At 28.2% G+C, this 27,722-nt stretch overlaps 1 protein-coding gene across 1 annotated transcript; it reads right to left on the bottom strand.

Annotated features, from left to right (window-relative positions):
- Positions 1-834: 834 nt before the first annotated feature.
- LOC135926862 (chorion peroxidase-like) lies at positions 835-26,949 on the bottom strand. Its single transcript, XM_065462795.1, has 9 exons — positions 26,893-26,949; positions 24,367-24,541; positions 23,257-23,424; positions 18,196-18,366; positions 12,894-13,043; positions 3,182-3,283; positions 2,847-2,966; positions 1,242-1,339; positions 835-933 (listed from the first exon to the last, which is right to left on the bottom strand). Exons 1-9 carry the CDS (start codon positions 26,947-26,949, stop codon positions 835-837), a joined length of 1,140 nt encoding a protein of 379 aa, XP_065318867.1.
- Between the last annotated feature and the right edge of the window lie 773 nt (positions 26,950-27,722).

Here is a 27,722-nt window from a genome sequence, read left to right as displayed (position 1 = left end):
TTGAGGTATAGACTGTGCTAATACATCTATTACTGTAATGAAGAGAAGTGGGCTGAGAGCCGACCCTTGATAAACTCTTTCGGCTATTGTGAAGCCTGCTGAAGTACCTGTTGTGCTACGGACCATTGTTGTATGGCCCATATACATATCCTGTATTATTCTTATATATTTTTCGGGAAAATTTTTGTGGCGTAGCACCCACCAGATAAGTTTTCTTAGGATTCTATCAAAGGCCTTTTCTAGATCGAGAAAGACCATGTGTAGCTTTTTGTTCTTTTCCCTGTGTGGATAGCATCGGTTGTTGATCTTCCAGGCATAAAGCCAAACTGAGTCTCTCCTATTTCGATTATTTAATCTTTTTTCTATTATTTTTTCGTATAGTTTTAGACAGTGTGACAATAGTTTTAAGCCCCTGTAATTTTGACAATTATGTGGATCCCCTTTATTTTTGAAGATAGGAACTAGATAGCTCTGCCTCCATTTTTGGGGAACCTCTTAATTTTCAAGTATATAGATTTGTGAGGAGATGTATTCCATCATCTCCTAGTGCTTTAAGGCTTTCTATTGGAATATCGTCTGGACCCCTAGCTTTGTTGTTTTTCATATGCTTGAGGCATGTGATTATTTCTTGTTGTGTTATAGGTTGTACAAGGTTTTGACAAGGGGAGTGTTCGTCTAGATGCAGTATGTGCGTATTAAAGTTGAGAAGCTCCTAAAAATATTCTCTCCATCTACTCATTATTTCTTTTTCCTTTATTATCAATTTCCCATCTTTATTTTTGATTACTTTCGGAGCTCCGTTTATATCCCTAGAATTCTTTTCTCGCTGTTTGGCTAATCTGTATCTTCGTACATGTCATCGTATGCCATAGATTTGGCTCTAGCCACCGCCGTTGTAGCTAATCTCTTGGATTTTTTATCTTGTCTTGTCATCTGCGTTTTTGGATTTGTACCATATTTTATAAAGGGCTTTTTTCTCCTGTATAGTGGTTTGTATCTCTTCATTCCACCACCATAGTTCTTTGTATGATTTGTTGCCTCCTCTTGTCAAGCCTAGTGTCGATTTGGCATTGTCTATTAATCTGGATGAAAGGTCTGTCCACATTTTTTCACTGACTTGTGAGGAATTTATTGTTTCAATGTTTGCATTGATTGCAAAGGGATCTGTCATTGTTTTTACCATTTGATGCATGGTTCCAGTTTTATCTTGTTTTGAGTGGATTTATTTGAGATGTGTAAACCATGACTGCTTGTGTTGTGCGGCGATATCTTCTCCTGGGATGACTTTGCAGTCTATTACATCTTTTAATCTTCTGCGAGAGATTAGTATGTAATCTATCTGTGTTTTCCATGTACCACTTTCGTATGTTATTAAATGACTATCCTTTTTCCTATAGTAGGTGTTGGTTAAGGCAAGGTCGAAGGCTTGCGCAAATTTCAGTATATGCTCTCCTTCATCATTTCTTTCTCCATATCCAAAACCATCATGATGCCTTTTGTAGCTATATCTTGCTTTCCCCACATGCGCATTTAAGTCACCACCAATTATGACTAGGTCATCCTTAGGGATTTTCATTACAGCTTCATCGAGGATAGCTCTAAAATCATCTTTCTCTTCTTCCTTGCAACCCGTTTGAGGAGCATATAATGAAAGGATGTGTAGTATTGATTGACCAATGCATTTTATCTTCATTAGTCTATCAGAGATCCTGTTGACTTCTACAACTGAGGAGGTTAGATCTTGACTGAGGATGATGCCGACACCGTTCCTATTGCTAACAAGTCCATTATAGTACAATTTATACCCATCTCCAATCATTAAAGTCTTCTGTCCTTTCCATTTCGTCTCTTGTATGCACGCTATATCAACTTTTCTCTTGTTCAACATTGATGCCAATTCTCTCGTCTTACCTTTAAGCGTCCCAATATTCAAACTTGCTAATCTTGTCTTCTTTGCTTTGACCTTATCTTTACTTTTCACAGGATGGAGGTCTACACCCTGCGCGTCGCTTGGAAGGAACGCCCTAGCTTTCATATTCATATTTCCGTTTGTTTCCTTCATTTTGTTTATTGGACAGGTATCCTTAGCACCCGGCGCCTGTCGGTGACCGTTTGTCATCTCTAAGCTCCGAAATTCATCATACCATATGTCTTTACACATCAGTCATCGAAGAAAAACTTGAAAGTTTTTATGGTTCTTATCAGGATTGAACCTGCGTCCTTGTTCATACTCGTGTTTCCAAGCCTACATCTTACCCATTAGACCAGGGTTTAATAATGCATTTAATTATATATTTTAGATATTCAGTATTTTATCTTAAAAATTGAACGAATGAAATAGATATTGATTGTTACTACCATGCTTCATTGACGCTATTTTAATTTTAAATCAATAGTTATACATTTCGAAAATGAGTTAAATTAATTTTATTTATAACATCAAACACAGATATAAAATTCATGTCAATTTACAGAATTGTCATTTATCGAAAAGTTAAATCCGTGGCTTCTACACTCCCTTAAAAGTAACTGATGATTTTATCACTTCTCTGACTCTTGCCCTCTATTACCACCGTCCTAATTTTTTTTAACCCTTACCCCTCTAATTAGTATTAATGATTCCCATTTCATCACATATTGATAAAAATAGGATTAAAATATCAAAATAAAATTCTGATAGATTAAATAGTTTGGCCCTTTCGATAGGCATTTGAAGCCAATCACGGATGAGATTAGTAAAAAATTAACTCTACCTCCAACCCTTCTAAGATTTTAAAGACTGTACTATGTCTTACCCCCGCCGTGGTAAAAGCTGCTTAATATAATAAATATTTATAGATGGAAACCAGCGGCTGTACAAATTCCTGTGCCATTTTTCTCTTGTCCATCGCATAGCTTGGCGTCTTTTACTAGTAAAAGCATGGATTTACCTCCTGGAACTGGACTTTGGGTCATTAGTAACATCCCTTATATATTTATAGTAAAATATAATCTTGATAAATGATATATAGCAAATAAAACATTTGGAAGAATAGATTAGGTAAAAATGAGGGTATAATATATTTTAAAGATCTTTTTGACTCTAAAATAGGGTTTTCATTAAAATCTCGTGTCTTTTCAATAGAACGAAGCAAACCATAAAGAAAAGTTTTTAAAAAAGATGAAATCAAAAATAAAAAACCATTCTTAAATGATCTAAGAGATTTTGCTTTTGCTTCGTCGGATCCATATATCACTGAACCATCTATGTAGGATGTAACTTTATTAAATTGCTCTCTGCTTCCTAATTTATCGAAAAAGAGTTACAGAATATGTTAATGAATTAAGAAGACTAAATATCTGCAGCTATATAAAAAAATATGTAAATGTAAAGTGATTGTTTTAACCCAGACGTCCGCCTGCCCATTGTTTTAAAGAGAAATTGATCCAACGGCCAATTTATCTAAAAATTTTATTCAACCTGCCCACCCAATGTTCTAAAATTATTTTATTAGTTGGTTTAGCTTTCTATTTTTATTTAATTGTATTTAAACTTATAAAATAATGAAATTAAAAAAATAATTTTTAATAAAAAGAAACTGTTCTGCTCATTTCGCCTCCAAAAATATTTAAATTCACTGATTCATTGTTTTAAAAATATTTAACTCTCCTGCTCACCCGTTCAATTTTTAAAATCTTCCGCCCACCCCCTGCCCCATTCCCATACTCGCCCGTAGAATAAGCGGGCATGGGCATGCGGGAGGGTGAAAAACCAATCCATGCACACCCACCCTATATTTTTCTGATACAAGGTTTGGTAATAGTGCGAATACTCACTTTTCAACACAAGATACAAAACTTTTTTGAATTTATATTTTTATCTTTTTAATATTTTCAACAGTATACCTTGTGTCTGTATTTAACTTTAAATAAAATACAAAAGAAGAATTTACGTTTAAAATTTCAAAAATTTATGTATAAATCCTTAATTCGAGTTAAAATGTTATACTTTCTAGCCTCTGAGCAAAATATATTTATTATAATTTTTTTTTGGTATAGCCATTGAAGAAAAAATATTTACTTTCAATCTAGTGATATTAGACGCAGTGGCATAACCAGAGGAAAGGGGGGGGGGTGAGACCGAAATGTTTCCCTCTATTTAAATTCTCCTCTTTTTTTGTATAATTAAAAATTATTCATACAGAATTTCCCATTCAAAAAAGGAAAAGGGTCAATCATAAAAGGAAAAGGTTCAATCAAAAAAGGAAAAGGTTCAATCAAAAAAGGAAAAGGTTCAATCAAAAAAGGAAAAGGTTCGATCAAGAAAGGAAAAGTGTCAATCAAAATAAGGAAAAGTCTCAAAGGTTTAGGAAAATGTCCAATCCTAAAAGGAAAAGTGTCAAACAAAAATAGAAAAGGTTCAATCAAAAAAAGGAAAAGTGTCAAACAAAAAAGGAAAAGTGTCAATCAAAAAAGGAAAAGTGCCAATCAAAAAAGGAAAAGTGTCATAAGGAAAGGAAAAGTGTCAAAGGAAAATTTCCAAAAGGATAGGAAAATTTCCATTCAAAAAAGGAAAATCGTTATTTTTTAATTTTTTTTTCTTGTCTATTTTTCTAAAATTTTTATTATTCCTTCTTATTTATTTCAAACTTTTAGCGATTTCTTTAATTTATTTTTCTTACTACATCTTTTCTCAATTTATTTTTCTTCTCATTTTTGATAAATCTTTTGTCTTTTTAAAAATAATTTATAAATTTCCCTTATTTTTTTTTAACTTTACTTTTTTTTTTCATCATTCATAACAATATTTACTTTTTAAGATTATTTCTCCTTATAATCTTTTACATACCTTTCTAACCATTTCAATCTCTTTAAGTCATTTTTAATCTTTATTTTTTTGATCTTTTCTAATTTTTTTTTTCATTTTTTTAGGAATTATATTTAATTTTCACTTAAACAATTTTTTTTTCATTAGAATTTTTTGCATGTCAAATTATTTAATTAGAATTGCTAAATTAAATTAATAGTTTGGTTATATCAAGGGCAGACTGGCCATAAAACCCGGTGGGCATTTTGCCCACGAGGCCGCGAGAAAATGTCGATTTTTGAGGCCGATCAGAGGAAAATATCAAAATAGAGGCCGATTAGAAAAAAATTATTATTTTCACATTATTTTCTCTTATCATTTATTTATTTTTAATGATATCTCTATGATATGAATATCACATTCCTTGAAAATTGTCATGTCGTTTACCATATTTTTATGCATAATATATCAATAACGTCGCTTGTCGCTACACATCATTACCACGTTCTTATCTTTGTTTTTTTCAAATGAAGTGAAAACGCTTCTGTTTGAGTAGAGTGAAAGCTAAGTTTTGATTAATTTATTATATTATATTTTATACATTGATTAATTGTAGAAATAATATAGCTAACATTTCTTGTTTTTAATTCATTGAAATCAAATAAAATCCAGGTCGGTGAATCAGATAAAAGGATGGATGCTTGGGTAAAACAGAATAATTCATCTGGCCAAAATAAGTTGAGAAGGCTGCTAAAAATAGGTGAGATAAGGTGGTGGGCACGTGAAAAAGCCCTTAGATGGATATATGGTAAAGAGAGCTTGCTCCCAATAACGATAAAGGCACTTCAATTTATAATAGATAATAAATAATTCGAGACAAAAACTAGATAATTTATGTAAATTTATGAAGTACAGCTATAATATATTTGGAAATTTTTAAAATAATGGGGCCACTGCCATATCTTCAAACTAAAAAATTAGGTACTTTGTTCGCATGTAAAATGAAAGAAGATGCTAAATCTTCTGTATCATCGATTCAAAATAAAGCAATAAAATGGCTGCTAATTTAAATAAAACATTTTCATATTTATAGCTCCCGAAGAGTATCTGACTACAAAATGCTCTGTAAAAAGATCGAATAAGACGAGCGAAGAGAATATATAGTGACAAATGCCAAGATGAATGTCCTCAAGAATCGATTGACCTTTATAGGTTCGAACTATTTCGTCCTATCCGGAACTACTTTCTGCGAATTGAGAGCTTATCTTGAATGTGCAATATTTGTATTCAAGACATTTTGATGAAATAAATAGTAGAGGTATTTCTGAAAAGGCCTTGGAAACTGGCACAATTGGCATATATATTGAGTGTTAAATTTCATAACGAATTATGTTCAATTGCCAGTGTATTCAAAGATTTGGTAGCAGAATTAAAAGAAACGGACGATAATATCGCGTGTACAAGTGAGGAGTCAAATGAAGAAGATGGAATATTACAATATGATAATAAATCAGAGTGTGATAATAAATGTACCAAGTGTTTAATATGCGTATATGAAATTCTTAAAAAATACAATATTCATACAAGTGACACTAATTTATTTTTGGCTAATGAATACATTTTAACTTTATCATTTACGCAGGTTAATTGCGAGAGCATTTAGTAAATTAAAAATTATAAAAATAAGCTGAGAGCTAATATTAGCCAATAAAAATTAGAGGCGTTTTTAATGATGTAAGTTGAACGAGAACTATTAGCATAGATTGAACTAGAAGATATTCCTGTATATTTGCGCAAAGGTTCAAAGTTAATGAGAGATTTATTAACGTAAAATTAAATATTTTCTTTATTCTTTTATTAGAATCTTATTAATATTATTTACAATATGATCGGTGCCTGATTTTATAAAAGTGCAGCAATTTTATTATCTGTAATATTTTATAACTGCAATAATTTTATATTTATAATTAATTGATTTAATATATTGAGTATCCATTTTTTATATATTAAACATGTGATGTATGATTTAATTTTATAGTGCAATATCGTTGTAAATCTAATATAAAATATATATTTTCGATGAATATTATTTTATATAGGTAATGAATATGATTTTAGATGTGCATTTTTTTTAAATAAAATATATGACTATCGAATACATTTTTACTAAAAAAAACGTTTGAACTTATTTTCAAAAAATAAGAAGCCATTTAAGGATACCCGGTCGAAGACCGGGCAGAAGCGGGTCGAAGGCCCGCAAAATGGGGGTATGGGGCGAAGCCCCCATATAAATGAGGCCGCTATAAAAAATGCCCACGAGGCTGTAGCGTCGCCAGTCCGCCCCTGGTTATAATGTACCTTTTTAAAATTAAATAAGTTTGAACTGTAGTACCAAACGATATGTAATAAAATATAATCATTTTTAAATTCTTATTTTTATGCAAGAAGCATTCAATATTTTTGAGCAAGTAAATAATTTTTTTGTAATTATTATTAAAACTATATTCTTTGATTTATGAATAAATAAACGTAAAATGAGTTAAATGTTATAATCTAAAGGTTTTAGTTTTTTTGTCATTCCTTCCATTTGTTGAATATATATTTAAAAAAGAAATATATTTTTGTTTTAAAAATAAAATTATGAAGATATGGCAAAAACAAGGGGAAAAACATTAACAGTGAAACAAAAGCTCTAATAATTGACGTTTAGTATCAAAAATATAGCATCATTTTTTATGGTAAGCTATAAGACAGTAACAAATATTAAATACCCCCATCTCAAAAATGTGCCCAAAAGAGGATCACGTGCATGCAAGGAACTAAATGTTAAATGATTAAAGAAAGATATGATGTGGAAATATCAAAAAATACTGATAGCTTTAAAAGAGTATCACTACGTTCAGTTAGAGAAAATACCGAATCAAATATCATGATTCGCAAAGAATACTCGAATTGGTTTATAGATGTAGCCTATATGAAAGAAATATTTATATTTATCTATGAGAGCGGGTTTCAATATAAATGAAGCGATGGATATTCACAAATAAATAAAAAGGCTATTAAAAATGTTTAAGGGATAAAGACAATGAATTATACTATAATGCCCTCACAAATGCAGTAAATGAAATATTAAATCATTTTGAAGAAGGTAACATGATGAATATGATTTATGTGATGGATAATGTTCAATTTCGTCATATTCAATTAGGGAATCGATAGAAAGAAGAAGGCATACACTGAAATATTTACCACCTTACATTCCTTATCTTAATCCCATTGAAAATGTGTTTTTTAAATGGAAGGATTTTGTCAGAAGTCAAAATCCCATAAACGAGAAAAAATTAATTCGTTTTATAGAGCATGGAGAGAGAAGAATATCTGAAAATATATTATTTTAGAAATATGGTGACCTATATTCCAAAATATAGAAGAAGGAAAATTATTAATGAATAATATAAATTTTGGTTTCTGACTATTACATATATATCGTAATTGTAATTAAATAATTTGATATGTAAAAAATTCTAAATTTAGTGAAAATTAAATAAAATTCCTAAAAAGAATTACCAAAAATGAGAAAAGATTAAAAAAATATAGATTAAAAATTACTTAAAGAGATTGAAAAGGTTAGAAATGTAAGTAAAATATTAAAATATAAGGAGAAAAAATCATAAAAAGTCAAAATATTGTTATGTATCATGAAAAAAGAGTAAAGAATTGTTTAAAAAAATGGAGCAGAGGGGTGAAGAAAAATAAGGGGAAATTTATAAATTATTTTTAAAAAGACAAAAGAATTATCAAAAATGAGAAGAAAAATAAATTGGAAAAAGATATAGTAAGAAAAATGAATTGAGAAAAGATACAAATATAGTAAAGAAATCGCAAAAAGTTAGAAATAAAATAAGAAAAGAAGGAATAATATATATTCAAGAAAAAAAAATTATAATTTTTTTAAAAAAGATCAAGATCTTTAAGTTTGGATTGGTGGGGACTAAGGGATAATACAGAAATAGTCCCAAATTAATAATTGCCCCATTTCCAAGAAATTTGGGTATGCCATCTTTTCTACCAGATCTGAAAAGATCAAGAGGTTCTAAAAGGGTATGTTGAATAATGTATTGCAATGATAGTTTCTAGGGATACTTCCTTTGCAAGTACGGCAGTGCAGGCTATGCCGTCCCCTTAAATCGACAAGAGAAGTACAAAATTTTTATTATAATGTATCAATATTATTATATAATGTTTTGGTTCGTATTTAGAATAAATTAAAATATAAGTTCTAACTAATTTTCCCATAGTCAAATTTTATATCAATTTTATGAATATTAGTCCACTAATTTCTTTTTGAAAAAAAGTTACAACTTATTTGGAATATGTTTTTTAATCGTTTCTACTTCTACTACAGATAATATTAGAGCACATCACGATTGTATTCAGTTAAAAAATGTATCATTATTTTTTACATCGGTTAAAGTCATTCCTTATTAATAACAATGACATAGCTAGCAGATTAGGTATATTTAAAAACAAACTTTAATTTTTTTTATCCAAAATTCATCATATCATTTATTTCTCGGGGTACATATCACAAACTGTTTACTCAACTATTAATGCTTTTAAAACTTATTTGCAAATTTTAAAATATATCCGAAAGCATTATCTAAGAGTGGTCTCACTAATTGTTTTAGATTGGATACCGACGATAGACTAGGAGGTCACAAATAGTTGGATGCCCTTCCCAGTCAAAACATTAGTAATCTCTTATCAGATGAACAATTGAGAGTAGCAGTAGGTTTATGAATACGATGTGAGATTGTCCAAGCATATAATTATATTGATTGCAACACTTTGGTCACTTCTAAGGGATGCGTGGACTTTACTGTCTATATGTAATCAATGTGAACACTAACGTCATATCTCAACAATTAATCTAATAATATATCGGAGCCTAAAAAACATCCTACACATTTTTGAACCTACCAATATATCAACATAAGATTCTCTAAAACATGGATTGTCCAGGGGCCCGGTGGGCATTTTGCCCACGAGACCGCGAGAAAATGTCGATTTTTGAGGCCGATCAGAAGAAAATATCAAAATAGAGGTCGATTAAAAAAAAATTACATGTTCACATTATTTTCTCTTATCATTTATTTATTATTAATAATATCTCTATGATTTAAATATCACATTCCTTGAGAATTGTCATGTCGTTTACTACATTTTAATGCATAATATATCAATAACGTCGCTTGACGCTACACATCATTACCAAGTTCTTTTGTTTTTTTTTCAAATGAAGTGAAAATGCTTCCGTTTGAGTAGAGTGAAAGCTAAGTTTTGATTAATTTATTATATTTATTTTATACATTGATTTATTGTAGAAATAATATAGCCAAAATTTCTTGTTCTTAATTAATTGAAATCAAATAAAATATAGGTCGGTGAATCAGATAAAAAGATGGATGCTTGGGTAAAATAGAATAATTCATCTGGCCAAAATAAGTTGAGAAGGCTGTAAAAAATAGATAAGGTGATGGACACGTGAAAAAATCCTTAGATAGATATATGGTAAAGAGAGCTTGCTCCCAATATCGATAAATGCACTACGATTTGTAATAGATAATAAATCATTTGAGACAAAAACTTGATAATTTATGTAAATTTAAGACTCTTGGTACAGCTATAATATATTTGGAAAATTTTGAAATAAAACTAAAAAATTAGGTACTTTGTCAGCATGGTAAATGATAGAAGATGCTAAGTCTTCTGTATCATCGATTCAAAATAAAGCAATGAAATGGCTTCTAATTTAAATGAAACACTTTCATATTTAAAGCTCCCAGAGAGTATCAGGGTACAGAATGCTCTGCCAAAAATTGAATAGGACGTGCGAAGAGAATATATAGTGATAAATGCCAAGATGAACGTCCACAAGAATCGATTGACCTTTATAAGTTCGAAGTATTTCGTCCTATAATTGATCAAATTATAAACAGCTTGTCGGAACGGCTTTCTGCGAATTGAGAGCTTATTTTGGATGTGCAATATTTGCCTCCAAGATATTTTGATGAAATAAATAGTAAAGGTATTTCTGAAAAGGCCTTGGAAAAACTGGCACAATTGGCATATATATTGAATGTTAAATTACGTAACGAATTATGTTCATTTGCCAGTGTATTCAAAGATTTAGTAGCAGAATTAAATGAAACGGACGATGATATCGTATGTACAAGTGAGGAGTCAAATGAAGAAGATGGAATATTACAATATGATAATAACTCAGAGTGTGATAATAAATGTAACAAGTGTTTAATATGCGTGTATGAAATATGCACACGAGTGCATTCACTAATTTTTGGCATATAAATACATTTTAACTTTATCGTTTACGCAGGTTAATTGCGAGAAAGCATTTAGTAAATTAAAAATTATAAAAATAAGCTGAGAGCTAATATTGACCAAGAAAAATTAGAAGCGTTTTTAATGATATCAGTTGAACGAGAACTATTAGCGTAGATTGAACTAGAAGATATTCCTGTATATTTGCCCAAAGGTTCAGAGTTAATGAAAGATTTATTAACGTAAATATTATTTACAATATGATCGGTGCCGGATTTTATAAGTGCCGCAATTTTATTCTCTGTAATATTGTATAACTGCAATGATTTTATATTTATAATTAATTGATTTAATATATTGAGTATACATTTTTTTTATATTTAACATGTGATGTATGTTTTGGTTTTAATGTGGAATATCGTTGTAAATCTAATATAAAATTATATTTTCAATGAATTTTATACTATTCTTTTTTTTACTAAAAATGTAAAACGTTTCAACTTATTTTCAAAAAATAAGAAGTAATAATCATTTAAATCAAAGAAGCCATTTAAGGGAATCCGGTCGAAGACCGGGCAAAAGCGGGCAGAAGGCCCGCAAAATGGGGGTATGGGGGCGAAGCCCCCATATAAATGAGGCTGCTATAAAAAATACCCACGAGGCTGTAGCGTCGCCAGTCCGCCCCTGGGATTGTCAACAATCCCGTAGTAGTTAGAGGAATCTCTTATTTGGAATTTCACCTATGTCCCCTTTTTCCCATCAGATAAAAATTTTAATCCTTTGCTAACAGTCGGAACAATGAAAATAAAAGATTATTTGAAATTATCGAACTACATATTCACTCTATTTATATGATCAACAAAAGGACATTTTTCTCCCTTAATATACTAATTTTATAAAACTTTTATGCTCAAAATCAAGACATTTACTAATGAACCACGAGTTTTATGGCAAAAAATGCAAAATGATTTGTTCAAATATAACAATGGCTCTTTTTAATAAAATAAAGAATAAAGTAGAAAAAAACTAAAAATAAGTTGGTCAATTTTATTCATTTATAATAAGATATTATTATGTTTGATTTTTTATCAATTAGACCATTTTTTTTAAACAGATTTTTTTATTCTTATTCGATATTTTAAATAAAGAGATTACCAATTTTTAAAAAAAAGAAGTTATAAATTGAATCTATTCTTTTAAATCTATGAATATTAGGATTTTCACTGATGTGAAACGAATTGCTTGAGTAGGCAGTTTTGGCAATATTGGTACTATCTTATTTAAAAAACATTTAATAATAGATTGTTTTCTTTTTTATTATAGATTGGCCAAGTTTGATATTGCAACAAAAATCGAAATATCAGATGTTGGAAATTATAAAAATATTTTCTGGTAAGTTGAGTAATTGGTTTTTATTTTGATTTAGTTTTTCATCAGATTTGAACTACTAGAAATATTAGTATTCTTTTATTAATACTTTCTAGAATTAGGGATCATATTAATTAGGCTAATATGAAGTTTTTGTCAAACACTATACACAAAAATTATTTGATAATATTTGACCAGTCAAATATATTAGGGTTAATTGACTCGTCAATTAACCGACTTGCTAACCATGCTTCTAGCTAACCAAGTCTGACAAAGAGTTGATAATTGAATGAATTACCCTTCCAATTTAAATATAAATCGTTCCACATCTTATACTAAATTCATAAATTTTATTAGGATTAGGATCAGAAATTTTATAAAATAATGAGGATGCAACTTGAAGAAATATTCGAAATTTCGCTTCGAGTAAATCCTATGCAGACCACTTCAAACTCTCCATAGAAAGGATCTCCTTTAACGTCAATATGAGCGCATTGAGTGTTGGATGAATCTGCACCGCAGCATGCCAATCTGCTCCCATCGGGTTCTTAATTGAGTTAATATTTTTATGTTATATAATTAAGTAATATGATTAAAATAATTCTTATTTTAAATTTAAGTTTTGAAGACATGTAAGAATTTTTAAATCTAAATTACATTTTGATAAATTTTTATTTTTAAGGATGAAAATCCATACTTTTCTCTATGAAATCATCATTTTCAATTAATATATAATTAAAAATTATACTATATTAGATTAACACATATTATAAATAAAATATATTAATTATAAAAAAATGCAAGAGAATAACATGATAAGCAGTTTGAACACATATCATAATTAATATTCGTTGCCGGAGGAAAAAAAATCTTACTGAGAGAAAAAATTGACAATTTTTGGCGGCGGATGGGCTCTAAATTCAAATGTACCGATTGTGTCGGAAATAATTAAAATAAATATGACATTAGGTATGTTTATATTTAATTTCGTTATTATTCTCTCTAACCATAGAATTGCAACGCATACTTAATCCCAGGCTAGCGGAATTCCGTTAAAACGTAAAACCAATCAATCCAAGCTACTTTAATATAAAACTAATCAATCCAAATATTCTTTAATTTTGCTATTAATTCATTATTAGTGTTTAAAGTTAAAGAATTCTTGAAAGGGAATAATTTATATTGACTTAAAATATATTAAAGAAAACTTAAAAATTTACCGGGGTGAGAGGGGAGGGGATCTTAAAGCACCCCCTTTGCTATGCCTAAGATGTACTATCTGTCTCAATCAGTGGCGTAGCTACGGGGGTGGTTTTCAGGTTTGGACCCCTCCCAGAGCAAATATTTTTTTAGATTATACGTTCAAAAGACTTAAAAGTTACTTTATATCAAATAAATACCATGAATATTTATATTTTTGATGTTCGTGGAATGATAATTTGAGATAATCTACGAAATTATAATAATATATTATTGATGCATTAACTATATTTATTATATAATATCGAAGATATTGTTATGATTTTTAAGATAAACCCGGCCGAAGGCCGGAGCTATAGGCCGAAGGCCCGTTAAAGGGGGTCTGGGGGGCGAAGCCCCCAGTCTTATATATGTATGGACCCCCTCTAAGGAAAATTCCTAGCTACGCCACTGATCTCAATAAAAAAAATAACCACCTAAAAAATTACAGTTGTTTACGCTCCTTTTTAATAGGATCTAGCTCCTTCTCCTACAATTTCAAAAGTAGCTAGCTCCCGTTTCCGCTATTGAGTTTTTAAAAGGAGCACGCTCCCGATTCCTTTTAGAAAAAAAGAGCCGCTTCTTAGCCTCTCCCTTGATTTTAATTTTTTAAATATAAATCACACAAAAAAATCATTTTTTATTTATATATTTTAATTAGCATTAAAAAAAATTATAATTTTATATTTGTTTTTAAGAGTAGTAAATTTTATACATTTGAACCTGACAAACAATCACGCCTCTCGCCTAAAGCTTGTTTAGCGATACAAAAAGCGTTCAACAGTAGCAGTAGATGGAAGATGGGTGTTATTGTATTTTGATAAATATTATTTAAATCATTTATATATTAAATATATTTATTGAGGTATTTTTTATTTAAAAAAAAAAATTAATTTAAAATATTATCTTCCTTATAAATCAATTTGATTGAATCCAAAAGTTTTCTAAATATTGGAGGGTCGTTGTAATTATAAATATTTTTGTGTTTTAGGAATTTCTTTTCTTATGAAATCAATTAATTTATTTAATAGCATCAATGATATTATCATAAATTTAAACAATTCAAAATCTGCTATAAAGTTAAAAATATATCATTTATTTTTATAAAATTATATACATTTTGCAATGCCGCATATAAGGGACTCTACAAGAAATTAGCAAAATTCTAAATCTGCGAAATAATTTAATATTGAAGTAAGCCAAGAAATAGTTGCAGTTAAAAACACCATATTCATATGAAGCTCACCTTCAAGGATCTTCAAGGTTTTGACAAATCTCCATTAATTTAATCATTTTGGAAAAATAACGATTATATTAATATTTACTTGGTTATATTCTTTAATAAATTACGTTCCAGAGAGTTAAAGCATATATCATATAATAATGTTATCTATCAAGATCTTGGAATTTTTGCTTAATATTTTATCTAACAATACCACGAATCATAATATGAATTCCATCTTGTAGCTTTTGGATACATCAAATATTTTCCTAATTTTTTTTATTATATTACCAACCAGATTTGTGAACATATTTTATTTATTATATAAAGACTGACACTTTTGAAGTGAGCTTTTGGGTTATAATTTTAAATATTCTAATTTCTAAAGCTTTCTCTGCATTAGCTGTAGCAAATTGATATTGTGGCAGGCACAGCGTGAATGTTTTGTTGGTAGAAAATCTTAACTTTCTGCTCTGTAATCAGGTTCAGGATATCATCTGTTGAAAATCTTTATCCATTTCAAAACTTTTACTCTTAAACATGTCACCTCTTTTAGAGGAGAGAAATATTTCTTATACGATGGAAATGAAAATTTATTTTAATATATTTTAATAACTACTGTATCTGTTAATTAACATATCGCATTCCATGGTCTTTATATTTTATAAGAGTTAAAATATGCCTTGAATAAAAAAATATGTAAATAAAAACTCAGGACAACATTTTATATAATTAAATATTTTTATAAATTTTAATTAATACATATTATCTTTATGGTATTCAACAAATAAATAAATTAAGATTATTTTATTTTTTACAATAAAATTAAGAAGCGGAGGAGCGCCGCTTCCCCCTCCCCTTATATCCCAAAAAGGAGCTAGTTCCAGCTCCCGAGTTATAATGTAGCGGCACTCTTTAACAACACTTAGAAATTATGTGAAGACTAAAGTATCTTCTATGAGATGTTATAGAGACTTTTACTATATAAAAAACTTACATTTCTTCTCATGCAGTCATTTCGGAATTATGGCAAGATATAAAATTGAGACTGAGGAGTTGAAAAACGAACATATTAAATCGAAATGGATAAAAGTAATTCTAACAGATCTAAATTGCTAATTGCTTAAATAATAAAAAAAATTTACTTTCTCCTAAGTTGTTCATTCTTCTGGTTTCTAATGACTAGTGGATAGCCTTATAAAATGAATCAATAAATAGAAAAAAGGGAAATAACAAATAAAACCGCTGTCGACCTAAAAATATATTGGTTAGATTTTAAGATTAGAAGTTCAAATGCACAGCTACACATTTTTATAAAGTCTTACGAAGAAAATCGAAAAAAAACTCTTAAAAAATATCAATGGGTTCTAGTTAAAATAATAGTTAAAAAAGACTTAGAAGTTTCGGGGAATATCAATTGGTTCTAGAAATAATAGTTAAACAAGATATAGAATTTTTGGGGAATCTCAAATGAGTGTAATTCGACTCTCCATGTTTTCTCAAAATCCCCTTATAATAGTAGAATTCATAAATTGGGTTATCTATTTTATAAGGCAAAAAATTTTAATAATTATTTGGTCAACAACATTTTTTTTAATAGGTCAAAAAAAGCCTTGATTGAAAAAAAGAAGAAACTTGATTGGACAATTAAACAATTAAATTAAAATTTCGATAAATGGAATCAAATCCTGGTTAAATATACTATTCCCTGAAGACATATACGCGTTTTAAAAAGATATGACCTAATGTATGTGGTGGTTGTTTTTAAATTCCTGATAATTCTAATTTGGCGAAAGAAAAATATATGTTTTTAAGTTAGTTATATAAACGATTGTACCACTAATTTCCTAAGGGCATTAATAAACAGCACAAAATGGCGCAAAATTTCTTAAAAATGCAGTACGCATAAGTATGTAAAAATAATTACTAAACTAAGCAAAATGACAAATAATAATACATAAAAAAATTGAATGAAAATAAAAAAATTAAAAATAAAGTACTGAAAAATTTAAATAAGATTAAAAATAATCGAAAAAATTTCCTATTTTTAGCGTCATTTCGCGTGCTACCTAAAATTTTACGTCATTTTGCGTGTTTTGCACTTAATTTTACATTTTACTTTTTAAACATTTTGGGTGCTTTTCTGAAATTATTGCCATTTTGCTTGCTTTTATGTGTTTTTATTTATTTTCTGTTATTTTGCCTCTTTTATAAAATTTTACATATTTTTTGCGTCATTTTCACCTTTTTTTGTGTGTTTTTCTACGTTTTGCATAATTTTGAGACTTTTACATAATTTCCATAATTTTACATGTTTTTTTTATTTTGCGTTATTTTTTGTAATTTTGCTTAGTTTATTTTGCTTATATTTTACGTTGTTTATAAAATTGCATATATTTCCTGCTTTTTACGTCATTTTCCGTGGTTTAATGCTGTTTCATAAAAGTTCACTTAAATAATTTTAGTACCTAATGAATTTTTTTAATTTCGAAAAATGATGTATTATCAGAAATCAAAAGTGGTGGCTTTTGTTGAGGCAGAGTAGTATATCATGAACTATAACAAGAATAAGACAAAGTATGCAAATTCTTGCCTAAGATAAACCAGTGACCTGCAGGCCCGGTTTTTAAAATATACCCGGGACGGGCCCATTATTTTAAATCGCCATTATTATTATCAATAAAAATTAAAAATAAATACAATATATTTTAAAAAATCCGGGCCAGGCCTAAAAATATAAAACACGGGCCAGGTCAACCCAAAAAAAATTTTTTTTGAAAATCCGGGTCGGACCAAAAAAAAATTTTGTTTTAAAAATCAGGGCCAAACCTAGCCGTGCAAATGGTACCTCCGCAGGTCCCTGAGATAAACTAAGCTTATTAAATTAAGCCTACAAGGTATAAAGTAAATATTTATTATATGAAATTAAGAACTACTTTTAAAAATTTGGAAAATATCATGTTTAGTTACAAAAGTCCAAAAATTAAGATAATTGAAGTAAAATCAAAAAAAATTTAGATTAGTAAAAAATGAGATTTTTTAAAAAAATAAGAATTTTTTTTATTTATATTTGTTCAAGTAGCCAAAGTGATATATTGATCGTTATTCATGAAAGATAAGAGGGGAAAATGTAAATATTTATAAAACTGGATATTTAATCGTTCATAATATACAATTATTATATATAGAGGAAACCCCCACAAAAATATAGTCAAAACAAATAAAAAGATATTAAAACTTTTAGTAGCCGGGACGAAATTCATTTCATGATCAACCATTTGACCCCATTGCATGGCAATTATACTCAGAAATTCATTTAACATATCAGGCAGTCCATGAATAAGAAGACTTATTTTTCTGGCATTAGGCAATGGAGACCCCGATTGGCTTCTCCGGAAACTGGATTTGCCTTTTTATTTAAGAAGTTATAAGGCTTATTTATAAGCTTTGGTAAAATGTAATGGCATAAATTTTTATATATTCAATTTCCACTTGACTCAAAAGACTACGGCATAATTAAACAGAATAGGCATTATAAAATAGGCAATATAAAATAGGCAATATAAAATAGGCAATATAAAATAGACAATTACTAATTTAGTATTAAATAAGTAATGATTTATGTTGGTTATTCGCTATCAGATTGCCCATAACGGTATCATTATTAATACTAAAGTTTGTTTTAATCAAAATCTCGTGTCATGTAAGGTAATATTATAATCAGAGGACTTTTAGGCCCGGCCTGGATACACGAGTAGAGCTGTATTTTAATTTTTTTAAATATAACCTATCCGGGCCTAAAAAAAAATTTTTTAAATACCCGGACAGGGCCTTAATTTTAAGATCAAATATTTTAGATATATATTATTAGCTAAACAATTAAAATAATAATATATTTTTTTTAAATCCAGGCCAGGCTGTTCAAATAGTACCTCTGCAGGTATCCAATCACAATAGCACTTATATTTTTTGGAAAAAGCATTTATATATAAAAAAGTGATTAACGATTATTTAAGAAATGAAATATTAGTCAAAGGCAAGGCTTAAGAATAAATTACAATTTTATATAATTAGGGGAGATTGGGCTAGTCGAACCGATTTTTACAAAAGCATCTATTACTACTGTTTTTTTTAGATATTATAGAATATAATCATATTTTTGAAATTTATTTTTTGTAAAGGTGAAAATTTTGCTCAGCAAGCCTCAACAGCGAAGTTAGGCATCAAGGGGTTTTCTAAACCATTTATTTTTTAAACTATTAAATTGAAATGTATTTTTTAATGATACGTATAGAATAATTTTATTATCATAATATTTTTAAATTGAAGCAATTTATATATAAAATTGAAACTTGATTTTGGTTAATTTAATAAAGAATTTTAATAAAAATTAAAATTTAATAATTAATCATTTCAAAATATTTTTTGTTTGCATAAACCTTCTAGTCTAATTAATTTTAAAACGAGACTAAGTAGTTTGCCAAGCCCCAGTCTCTCCTACTATTAATGTGCGCTTAAAATTATCAAATAATATACTATATATAATTTAATTTTTCATATAGTGTTCCAGACAGCTTATTTTTGTATAACTAATTTCTTACATTTTAAATAAGGATAAGTTTTTTTAAATTAAATTAACTTCCTATCCTATAAAAATATTTTCTAAATATATATAAAGGAAACCAGGCCGAAAGCGGAGCAAGCGGGTGGCCCACAAAAAAGTAAGACTGGGGAGTGAAGCCTTCAGAAAATTACCCTTCCCCTAGGAAAATCCTGGCTACGCCCATGAATACATTTAATATTTTGTAATATTATTTGAATTTGTATACTAGAAATTGTAAATTTTATAGCAACTTAAAAAATTAATAAAACTTAAGATATTCTTACACTCCTAGAATAATAATTATAAAAATATTTAATTATCCCCCCCCCACCCCCCTCAAAGCGAATTCCTGCGTACACGTCTGCCAATATTAATTGAGTTTTTTAAAATTATTAAAAAATACGATTTTATTTTTTAAAATTAATAAATATTATTTGCTATAAAAACATTTGATTTGTAACAAGATGATATGTTTTTATTAGGCTAGTAATTTATAGAAAAGGTATTGAAATATTATATATTTTACTTTTAATTTTGATGTTTCAAATCTTTTGTATAAGACCATTAATTATTATATAAGGAGTAATGTAATATTTTCTTAATGATATCTACAATATTTTCTTAATTCAATCTACAACTCATCATATAAAATTTATTTTTTATCATAAAAGGAAATTTTAATTAATGGTTTTTATTTTATTGCCATTAAAACATATATACATAGCAGGACTAAAACAATTATAATAAATGCAACATTGCAATACCTGTAACAAAATACAGTATATCCTTGCAAGCCAAACCTTCTCTTGTATGGAAACATTTTGATTCAATATTAAAAACTGATACAAATAATAAGAGAACCAATGTTGCTTCAGATAACGTCTTTTGTAATGATGAAAATAATTATTCATTTTCATAGTAAATTTTTTGATTATTTTTAAAATATTTTTTAATTTTTTAATTAGTTATCCAATCAAATCTTTTTCAAAAAATATCAGCACATCAAATAAAATAAAACAATTACTTACAAAATTTAAAATTATTTTTCAAACCCATTGTAAAAGATACAACTGACCCAATAAAAGATAAAAAAAATAGATTCTGGTAAGGAATTATGTTTTAACTTTTTATTATGTAGAAATATGGCATTATTTTAGATACAAAAGATTTACCACATAGAACAACACGTATCCGGAGTGGATTAGATGATATGTATTTATCAATGAAAGCATACATATGTCAGCAAATTAATATAAGTCCAAAATTATGTGCTATAACTTATGTGGACCGAATAGACGGCAAAATATTACCTTTACATTTCACGAAATAGATTAATTTTAATATTGTATTTTATACATTGGCGACACATCATGTCACTAAAAAACATACCGCTGAATTCTTTCCGAGATAGAAAAAAATGAAAATAAATTTGAGTTAGGGTCCAAGAAAATTCAAATGGTTACGGATGCAGGACCAGTGTTAGTCTAGGAGAATATTACTTGGGGCATGGATTACATAATCTAAAGACAGTCGATGGAATAAAAAAGTAAATAAAATAGAAAATCTCATTAAAAAAGTGAGGGAAATTATAGTTGTCTTAATTCAAAACAGCGGATTTTGAAAATATAAACAATATCGAAAATGGGAAATGTTTTGAATTATCATTTACATCGGATATTTTAGATTTGTGTGATAATGATCCTTTTTATGAAAATCATTTTGGGTTTGATGATGATAGTGCAAATCAAAAATCATATGAGACGCTGGAAAGTGTGAGTGGCAATAACAAAAATCCTATAAATATTCTATTAAATAGAGTGAAGAACCAGGATCTCAAATTATTTAACTCTGATTGGGGCTTGTGGTAAGAACTTTTAAATTTTCTTAAAACCTTAAAAACTGTTGAATTTTTATCCGCCCAAAAAGGATTTACTATAAATTTATATTTAATATTTCGTAGTGGAATTAAAAATCATTTAATCGTAAAAGTATATGATAGTCCTCCTATAGCATCCCTGAAACAAAATATGCTTACTAAATTTGATCATAGATTCCCATTAACCTACAATTCATTTTTTTATATTATTTTTCTGTTTTATTTTTTTTTACATAGGTGTTAGGAGCACTTTTGCATCCTCTTTTTCAATCTATAGTAAATGAATATTTAAAGGAAATAAATATCACTACGTGCAATTATGTCAACATGCTACCTCTCTGTTGTCTTACATAGATGAATTAACCGAATATGAAACGACGGACGTTGCTTCAGAATTCGATTATCTTAAATCATTGATTACCAAACATTCATCTAATCATAACAATAATCTGGAAAGTTAAAATTATTTAACTAGTCTAGAAAAAGGGTGTTATTCATCATTTTCGCCTTTAGAGATAAAAGATGTATTCGATTTTTGGTAAGAGCATTGGATTTTAACTTTCAATATTAGCTTGCGTTCCAGCTAGGAGCACACCTAACGAGCGTGTATTTTCCATAGCTGGTCTTACTCTGAAAAGATTATCATATGTCCTATAAATCTAAATAAAATAATATTTATAATATATGATAATTAATACTTATTAAAATAGTTAAATTATTTATAAACATAATGAAGCATAAGTTTTATTTTAAAAGTGTTTCCAATGAATTTATAATTTTAATAAAATTTAAGTTAGAAAAATATTTGACGCTACAGCGCCACCTCCGATTTTTGTGGCGAAGTCTAAATCATTGCCGCAGCCATCCGAATCCGATCGTCTTAAAAAAGAAACACCACCGCCTATAGTTGTCGGCGTACAGGTCTATTATGAATATCTTAGATATTTTATGTAAGATTAAAGTCCTAATTGAAATTAAATTTACATTGATCAAAATTTTGGGAAAAAATTTGTCGTGTGGTTTTTACTTTTTTCGAAATCAATAAACACAATGATAATGAATATAAAATATTTTAAAATATATTTATTTTAAAAGGATTTTAAAAAAACAAATTAATGTAAATATTAAATGATAAAATTATTTTTTATTTCTATTGTGCAAAATAATATTTTGATTTCAAATGGCCCCTATCTTTGAAGTGGGATTACATGTTTAAGAAAAATATGCAAATGATGTTAATGTTGAACACTACCAAGTTAGCACACAGCAATTTTATAAACAACAACCTAATTTTGTAAACAACGATCAATTATTTTTAAAAAAGCGATAAAATCTATTTTTATTAAAATATATTATATGATAAAATCACGAGGTCGCCTCTGATCTATTATTAATTCTGGCTCAGAAGCGAGCCACACAAACTCAAAGATGAAAAAAAAACTCAAACCTAACAAACATTGACGATCCTAACAACGATAGATTTAGCTTTGCCCAAAAGTATTTTTTGAATTAAAGATTAAAATAAATCAAAATTACATTTTAAATTTTTTTTAAAAAAATTTGATAGTAAACTTGATATTTACTTAAAAATATAGAAGCGCTACATTTTTTTTAAGGTTGATACTTCATAATTAAAGTGGTATAATAACGATCCATTTATATTATGGCATCTAACATTTATTAGTCTGAGCTTTGCATATGACCTATACAGAGCAAGGATGAATATCGACTTAAAATGGAGTCTATGGGTCCTTAGAAAGAAAAGATTCTCTAGTAGATCAAAACCCCAAAACTGTTATATTTTTATTAAGAAATCTAACCATCTCCATAATTTGGGGACAGGATTCTGAGTAAAGGTTGAAATGTCGACCCAAATTTGGAATGTTTGACATTGTTGCAAGTGCCATCGAATGTGCGGTATTCGGATAAGCAAGCACAGCCTTGATCGATATCCGAACATTTGTCTTGATCGATAAAATTGTCGAAGACTTCAATAAAAAAAAACTTTTATCAAAAAATTAATTTTATATGGATAATTTAAAATCTTATTATAAATAATGAATTTTATTGTCCTTTTTCGATCTTCATTGATTTTAGAGAGTTTAAAAAGATCCCCTTGTTCTTATTAAGTCCAAAAGATTTTTTCCGATAGGAGTAATTATTTTATATTAGGATTGATTGTCTTAAATTTATCTTTTGTCCTAAATACAAGGCTTACGCTGATATCCTAATGCTTTTTAAAAAATTTCGATTCACAATAATATAAAGACTATATACAGTTTCAAAGAACAATAAATAATTAATTATAATTAAAGAAAATTATGTTTCAAATATTCATAATCTAAATTTAATATAACATGATTATAAATTGGAATAGACAATTTTGGAAATATATTATTCCCGTGAAAACTGAAAAAAAAATTATCCATACTTATACTTAATAGATTTTTCTCTGGAATCAGTGACGTAGCTAGGAATTTTCCTTAGAGGGGGTCCATACATATAAAAGCCTGGGGGGATTCGCTTTCCAAACCTCCTAATACGGGCCTTTGGCCCTTTTGCCCGGCCTTCGGCCGGGTTTATCTTACAAATCATAACCATATCTTCGGTAATATATAATAAATATATTTTTTTAAATGCATCAATAATATGTTATTATAATTTAGTGGATTATTCTCAATGACTTTATAATAATACTATCCAGAAAAATTTCAATAGTAAAATAATATCCTTCCACAAACATCAAAACCAGAAAAATATAAATATTAATGGTATTTATTTGATATAAAGTCACTTTTAAGTCATTTGAACGTATAATCTAAAAAAAATATTTTGCTCTGGGAGGGGTCCAAACCTGAAAACCACCCCCGTAGCTACGCCACTGTCTGGAATATATATTACTAATAAAAAATTGTATAAATATTTATTACCGTAAAATGGCGGCCCTATAGACAGAGAGTCAGGGTGTCCTATCAGAGGATTAAGGTTTTCGGAAAACCCTATAGATAGGAAGGGATTTACCAAAGGAATCTGGCCAAAAGGCGGTGAAAAGAAGGGTGAAATTGGTAGGGGCTGAAGATTTGGTTGAGAATACACCAACCATACCTGTAGTGATATTACGATGGTCAAGAACAATTCCATAAATATTCTTTATAGTGATATTTGGGGTCCGATTTATAAGTAATTTATTTGGAAATCAAAATTATTCAAGACTCTAAAATATTAACAAAAATAAATATTAAACCTTTTATATTTTTTTTTAAATTTGAAAAGTTTTAAACTTTAAGAATTTTTGAATTAATTGAAATAAAAATCTAAATTATTTGAAGTGTTGTTTTTAGTTTTCAATCAACTAAAAATCAATTAATACAAATAATAAACAATTAATTTTTTATTTATTTTTTGGACTAAATGTTTTTATATATTAGAGTTACAAATATAATATTAATGTAGATATGTTTAATCTCTTGATATCATTTCGATAGTTCATTCTCAATGTTCCTTAATTTACCATTAATTGTTGACATATATATATGCACACATAATTATTAATGTTAAAAAAATCTGTCAAAACTTCTTAGCTAACCGACCTTAACCTTCCAAATTTTAAACTCAAATGAACTATGTAATTTTTAGGCAAGCTAAATTAAATGTATTATTAGAGAACCAGTGAGAGGGGAATTTAAAAGAACAGAAAAAGATTAATCTTTCAACAGCTAAGAATGATTATTTTTCTTGAAAATAGGGTGATTGTATATAGGGGAGACTGGGGTTAGGTAAACCCCAGGGCTTGACAAACTACTTAATCTAATTTTAAAATAAAATACACCAGAAGGTTAAAATTTTATCCTAATATAGTTTTCATTAGTATACATCTATGGACAAAAAAATATTTTGAAATAATTAATTACCAATTTGATGAAATTTTCAAAAGATTTTTACATGACGGAATTTTAATTTTAAAATATTGAAAGGGCGATTTCATGGCTGTTTATGATTGGTATTTATGATATGCTAAAAAATCTTAATCTTTCCTTAAAATTCATATTTTTTTATGTCCAAAATGTTTATTAAATTAGCCAAAATTAAGTTACAATTTTTATATATAATTAACTTCAATTTATAAGTATTATGATATTTTGAAGAATAAGACAATAAAATTATTCTATACATATCATTATTAATAAATAAAAATGCATTTCAATTTATTATGGCCTAAAAAACCAATGGTTTAGGAAGCTCCTTGAAGTGATTTGCCTTACCCCGCTATTGGGGCTTGTTGAACAAAATTTTTACTTTTACAAAAAATAAAATTTAAAAAAAAATGATTATATTCTTTAGATTTTTTATAAGGCACCTTTATAGAGTATAGTTTTAGGTATCCAATAATATAAAAAATTGGTTCGACTAACTCAGTCTCCCCTACTTAAATTATGGATAAAGGAGAGGCATGATTAAAAAAATCCATATTTTCCTCTTTTCTTTCACGTCATTTCATTCCTTATTTTCTGAGGGAATCGTTTATCAATTGTTACCTTAGAGGAAAGTATCTTCTCAGAGACTTAGTGTATAGCGCTATTTTAATTGACTATTTTAATTATAGTTAAGTTTTTAATATTTTTATTATGATACTCTTTCCATCCAGCTGACGGATTTAGATTTGAACACCTATTTTAACTAATTCATAGGCATAGCCAGAAATTTTCAATAGAAAATGCATAAACGTTGGGGGGGGGGGGGGTGTCTGCCCTTCAGCCGGGTTTATACCTTAAGATATAATATTTAAAAATTTGTTTTAATTTTTTTTTTGATTTTATTCTTTTTTAATTTTATAATTTTTGACTCTTTGGACTATATTTTTTGTAAAGATATCATGCCCCGCAATGATCTTTTTTATATTTTGATATGTGGATCTGGAATCCTCTTTGATATCGAAGGTCTATTAATACTTATGAACATAAATTTTAACAAATTATTTACTCGTAAATTCGCTCTATAATCTACCAGAATCAATTCATAAATTAATATCCCTTTAACACTCCAGTACTGCAAGATAAGGTTTCTATATAGTTAAGGGATTTTTAAAATTTTTCAATAGATACATAGAAATATTATTTATTTAATTTGCTTCTTTGGCATATTATTTGTTTTGCTTCTCGTCAAATCTCGCATAGATTCTTAGACCAATTTTCTTTTTGAATAAAGAATATTTCGGAAAGAACTTCAAAAATAAAAAAAAATAATTTTATTCAAGTTTTTAAAGCTATCTAATAGACGGAACAGCATGATGCTTTCTAGAGAAATTAAAAATTGGTCAATTTTAAATCTCACTCGTTTTGGATATTTTGAATTGTATATTTTTAAATAAAAGTTTAATTTCTAAATCAAAGGAGATCTGCAAATATTCACCTACATAAAATGTATTAGTGTAAACAATTCTAAACATTTAAATTTACCTCTTTAAAGGAATGAATAACTTGATTTCCTTTGAGATCCCTTTGAGGTTTGTACATTGTAGTATTTTTGAATTGCAATTTAGAGACAATATGCTCAACTCTGAAAGGACAGCATATACCAAACTTAAATCATGAGTAGTCATTCCTTTAAATTACTTGTTGAATGGTAGATTAAGTATTAAATTAAATTTTCATTTATTTATATATGTATTATCTTTATTCTGTTCATACGTTATAAAAATTTTAAATAATTATTTAAAATAGCAATATATAAAAAATTATAATGACAAATATTTTAAAAAAAAAATCTATCATTTGAATTTACATATTTCCATATATATTCTCTGCCTGAGATAAAGATTTTCCTTGTGGTCACCGAAGACATAGAAAGTTGTTCCCTAAAGTTTTAGGAAAAGTGAGGCTTCAATGCCAAAGTTACCTAGAGTCGAAGTGACAAAAAGTAAAAAATTATAGAAAAGAATATTTGAGGCAATTCGAAGTTTCGGTGGCCGTGATTTAAGAGTTGTATAGATTTGATTTAGCGAATAAATATATACAGGTATAGTCCAAATATGAGGTAGTCTCTGACCCAAGAAATGAGTTTTATTCCATCTGGACGTTTGTTGTATAAGGTATCAAGTCCTACAGATTCAATCGTTGATGAATGGGAGCACTAGATAGGGCCTTATGTATAAGAGTATTTATTGCAACCTTCAATTTATCCATAATCATAATAGTTACGAATGGCTAGAAGCTGTTCAAAGTCAGGATCTGGTGACATATCTATCACCAGAATAACAACGGATCTCAAATAGCCTCCGTCTAAACAC

The sequence above is a fragment of the Gordionus sp. m RMFG-2023 genome, chromosome 3 (genome assembly GCF_954871325.1).
Source record: "Gordionus sp. m RMFG-2023 chromosome 3, tfGorSpeb1-WG-v2, whole genome shotgun sequence".
NCBI lineage: Eukaryota > Metazoa > Nematomorpha > Gordioida > Chordodea > Parachordodidae > Gordionus > Gordionus sp. m RMFG-2023.
This window is presented reverse-complemented; position numbering and strand designations above follow the sequence as displayed.

What these genes read in the sequence shown, in the direction of transcription:
- LOC135926862 (XM_065462795.1), bottom strand. Translation starts at nt 26,949, where the DNA reads ATGTACAAACCTCAAAGGGATCTCAAAGGAAATCAAGTTATTCATTCC. An exon ending in TATAGGGCCGCCATTTTACG is followed by an intron (nt 23,425 to 24,366) that starts GTAATAAATATT and finishes TTTTTATTGAAG; the next exon opens with TCTTCGACAATTTTATCGAT. An exon ending in TCTTAGATCATTTAAGAATG is followed by an intron (nt 2,967 to 3,181) that starts GTTTTTTATTTT and finishes TAAATATATAAG; the next exon opens with GGATGTTACTAATGACCCAA.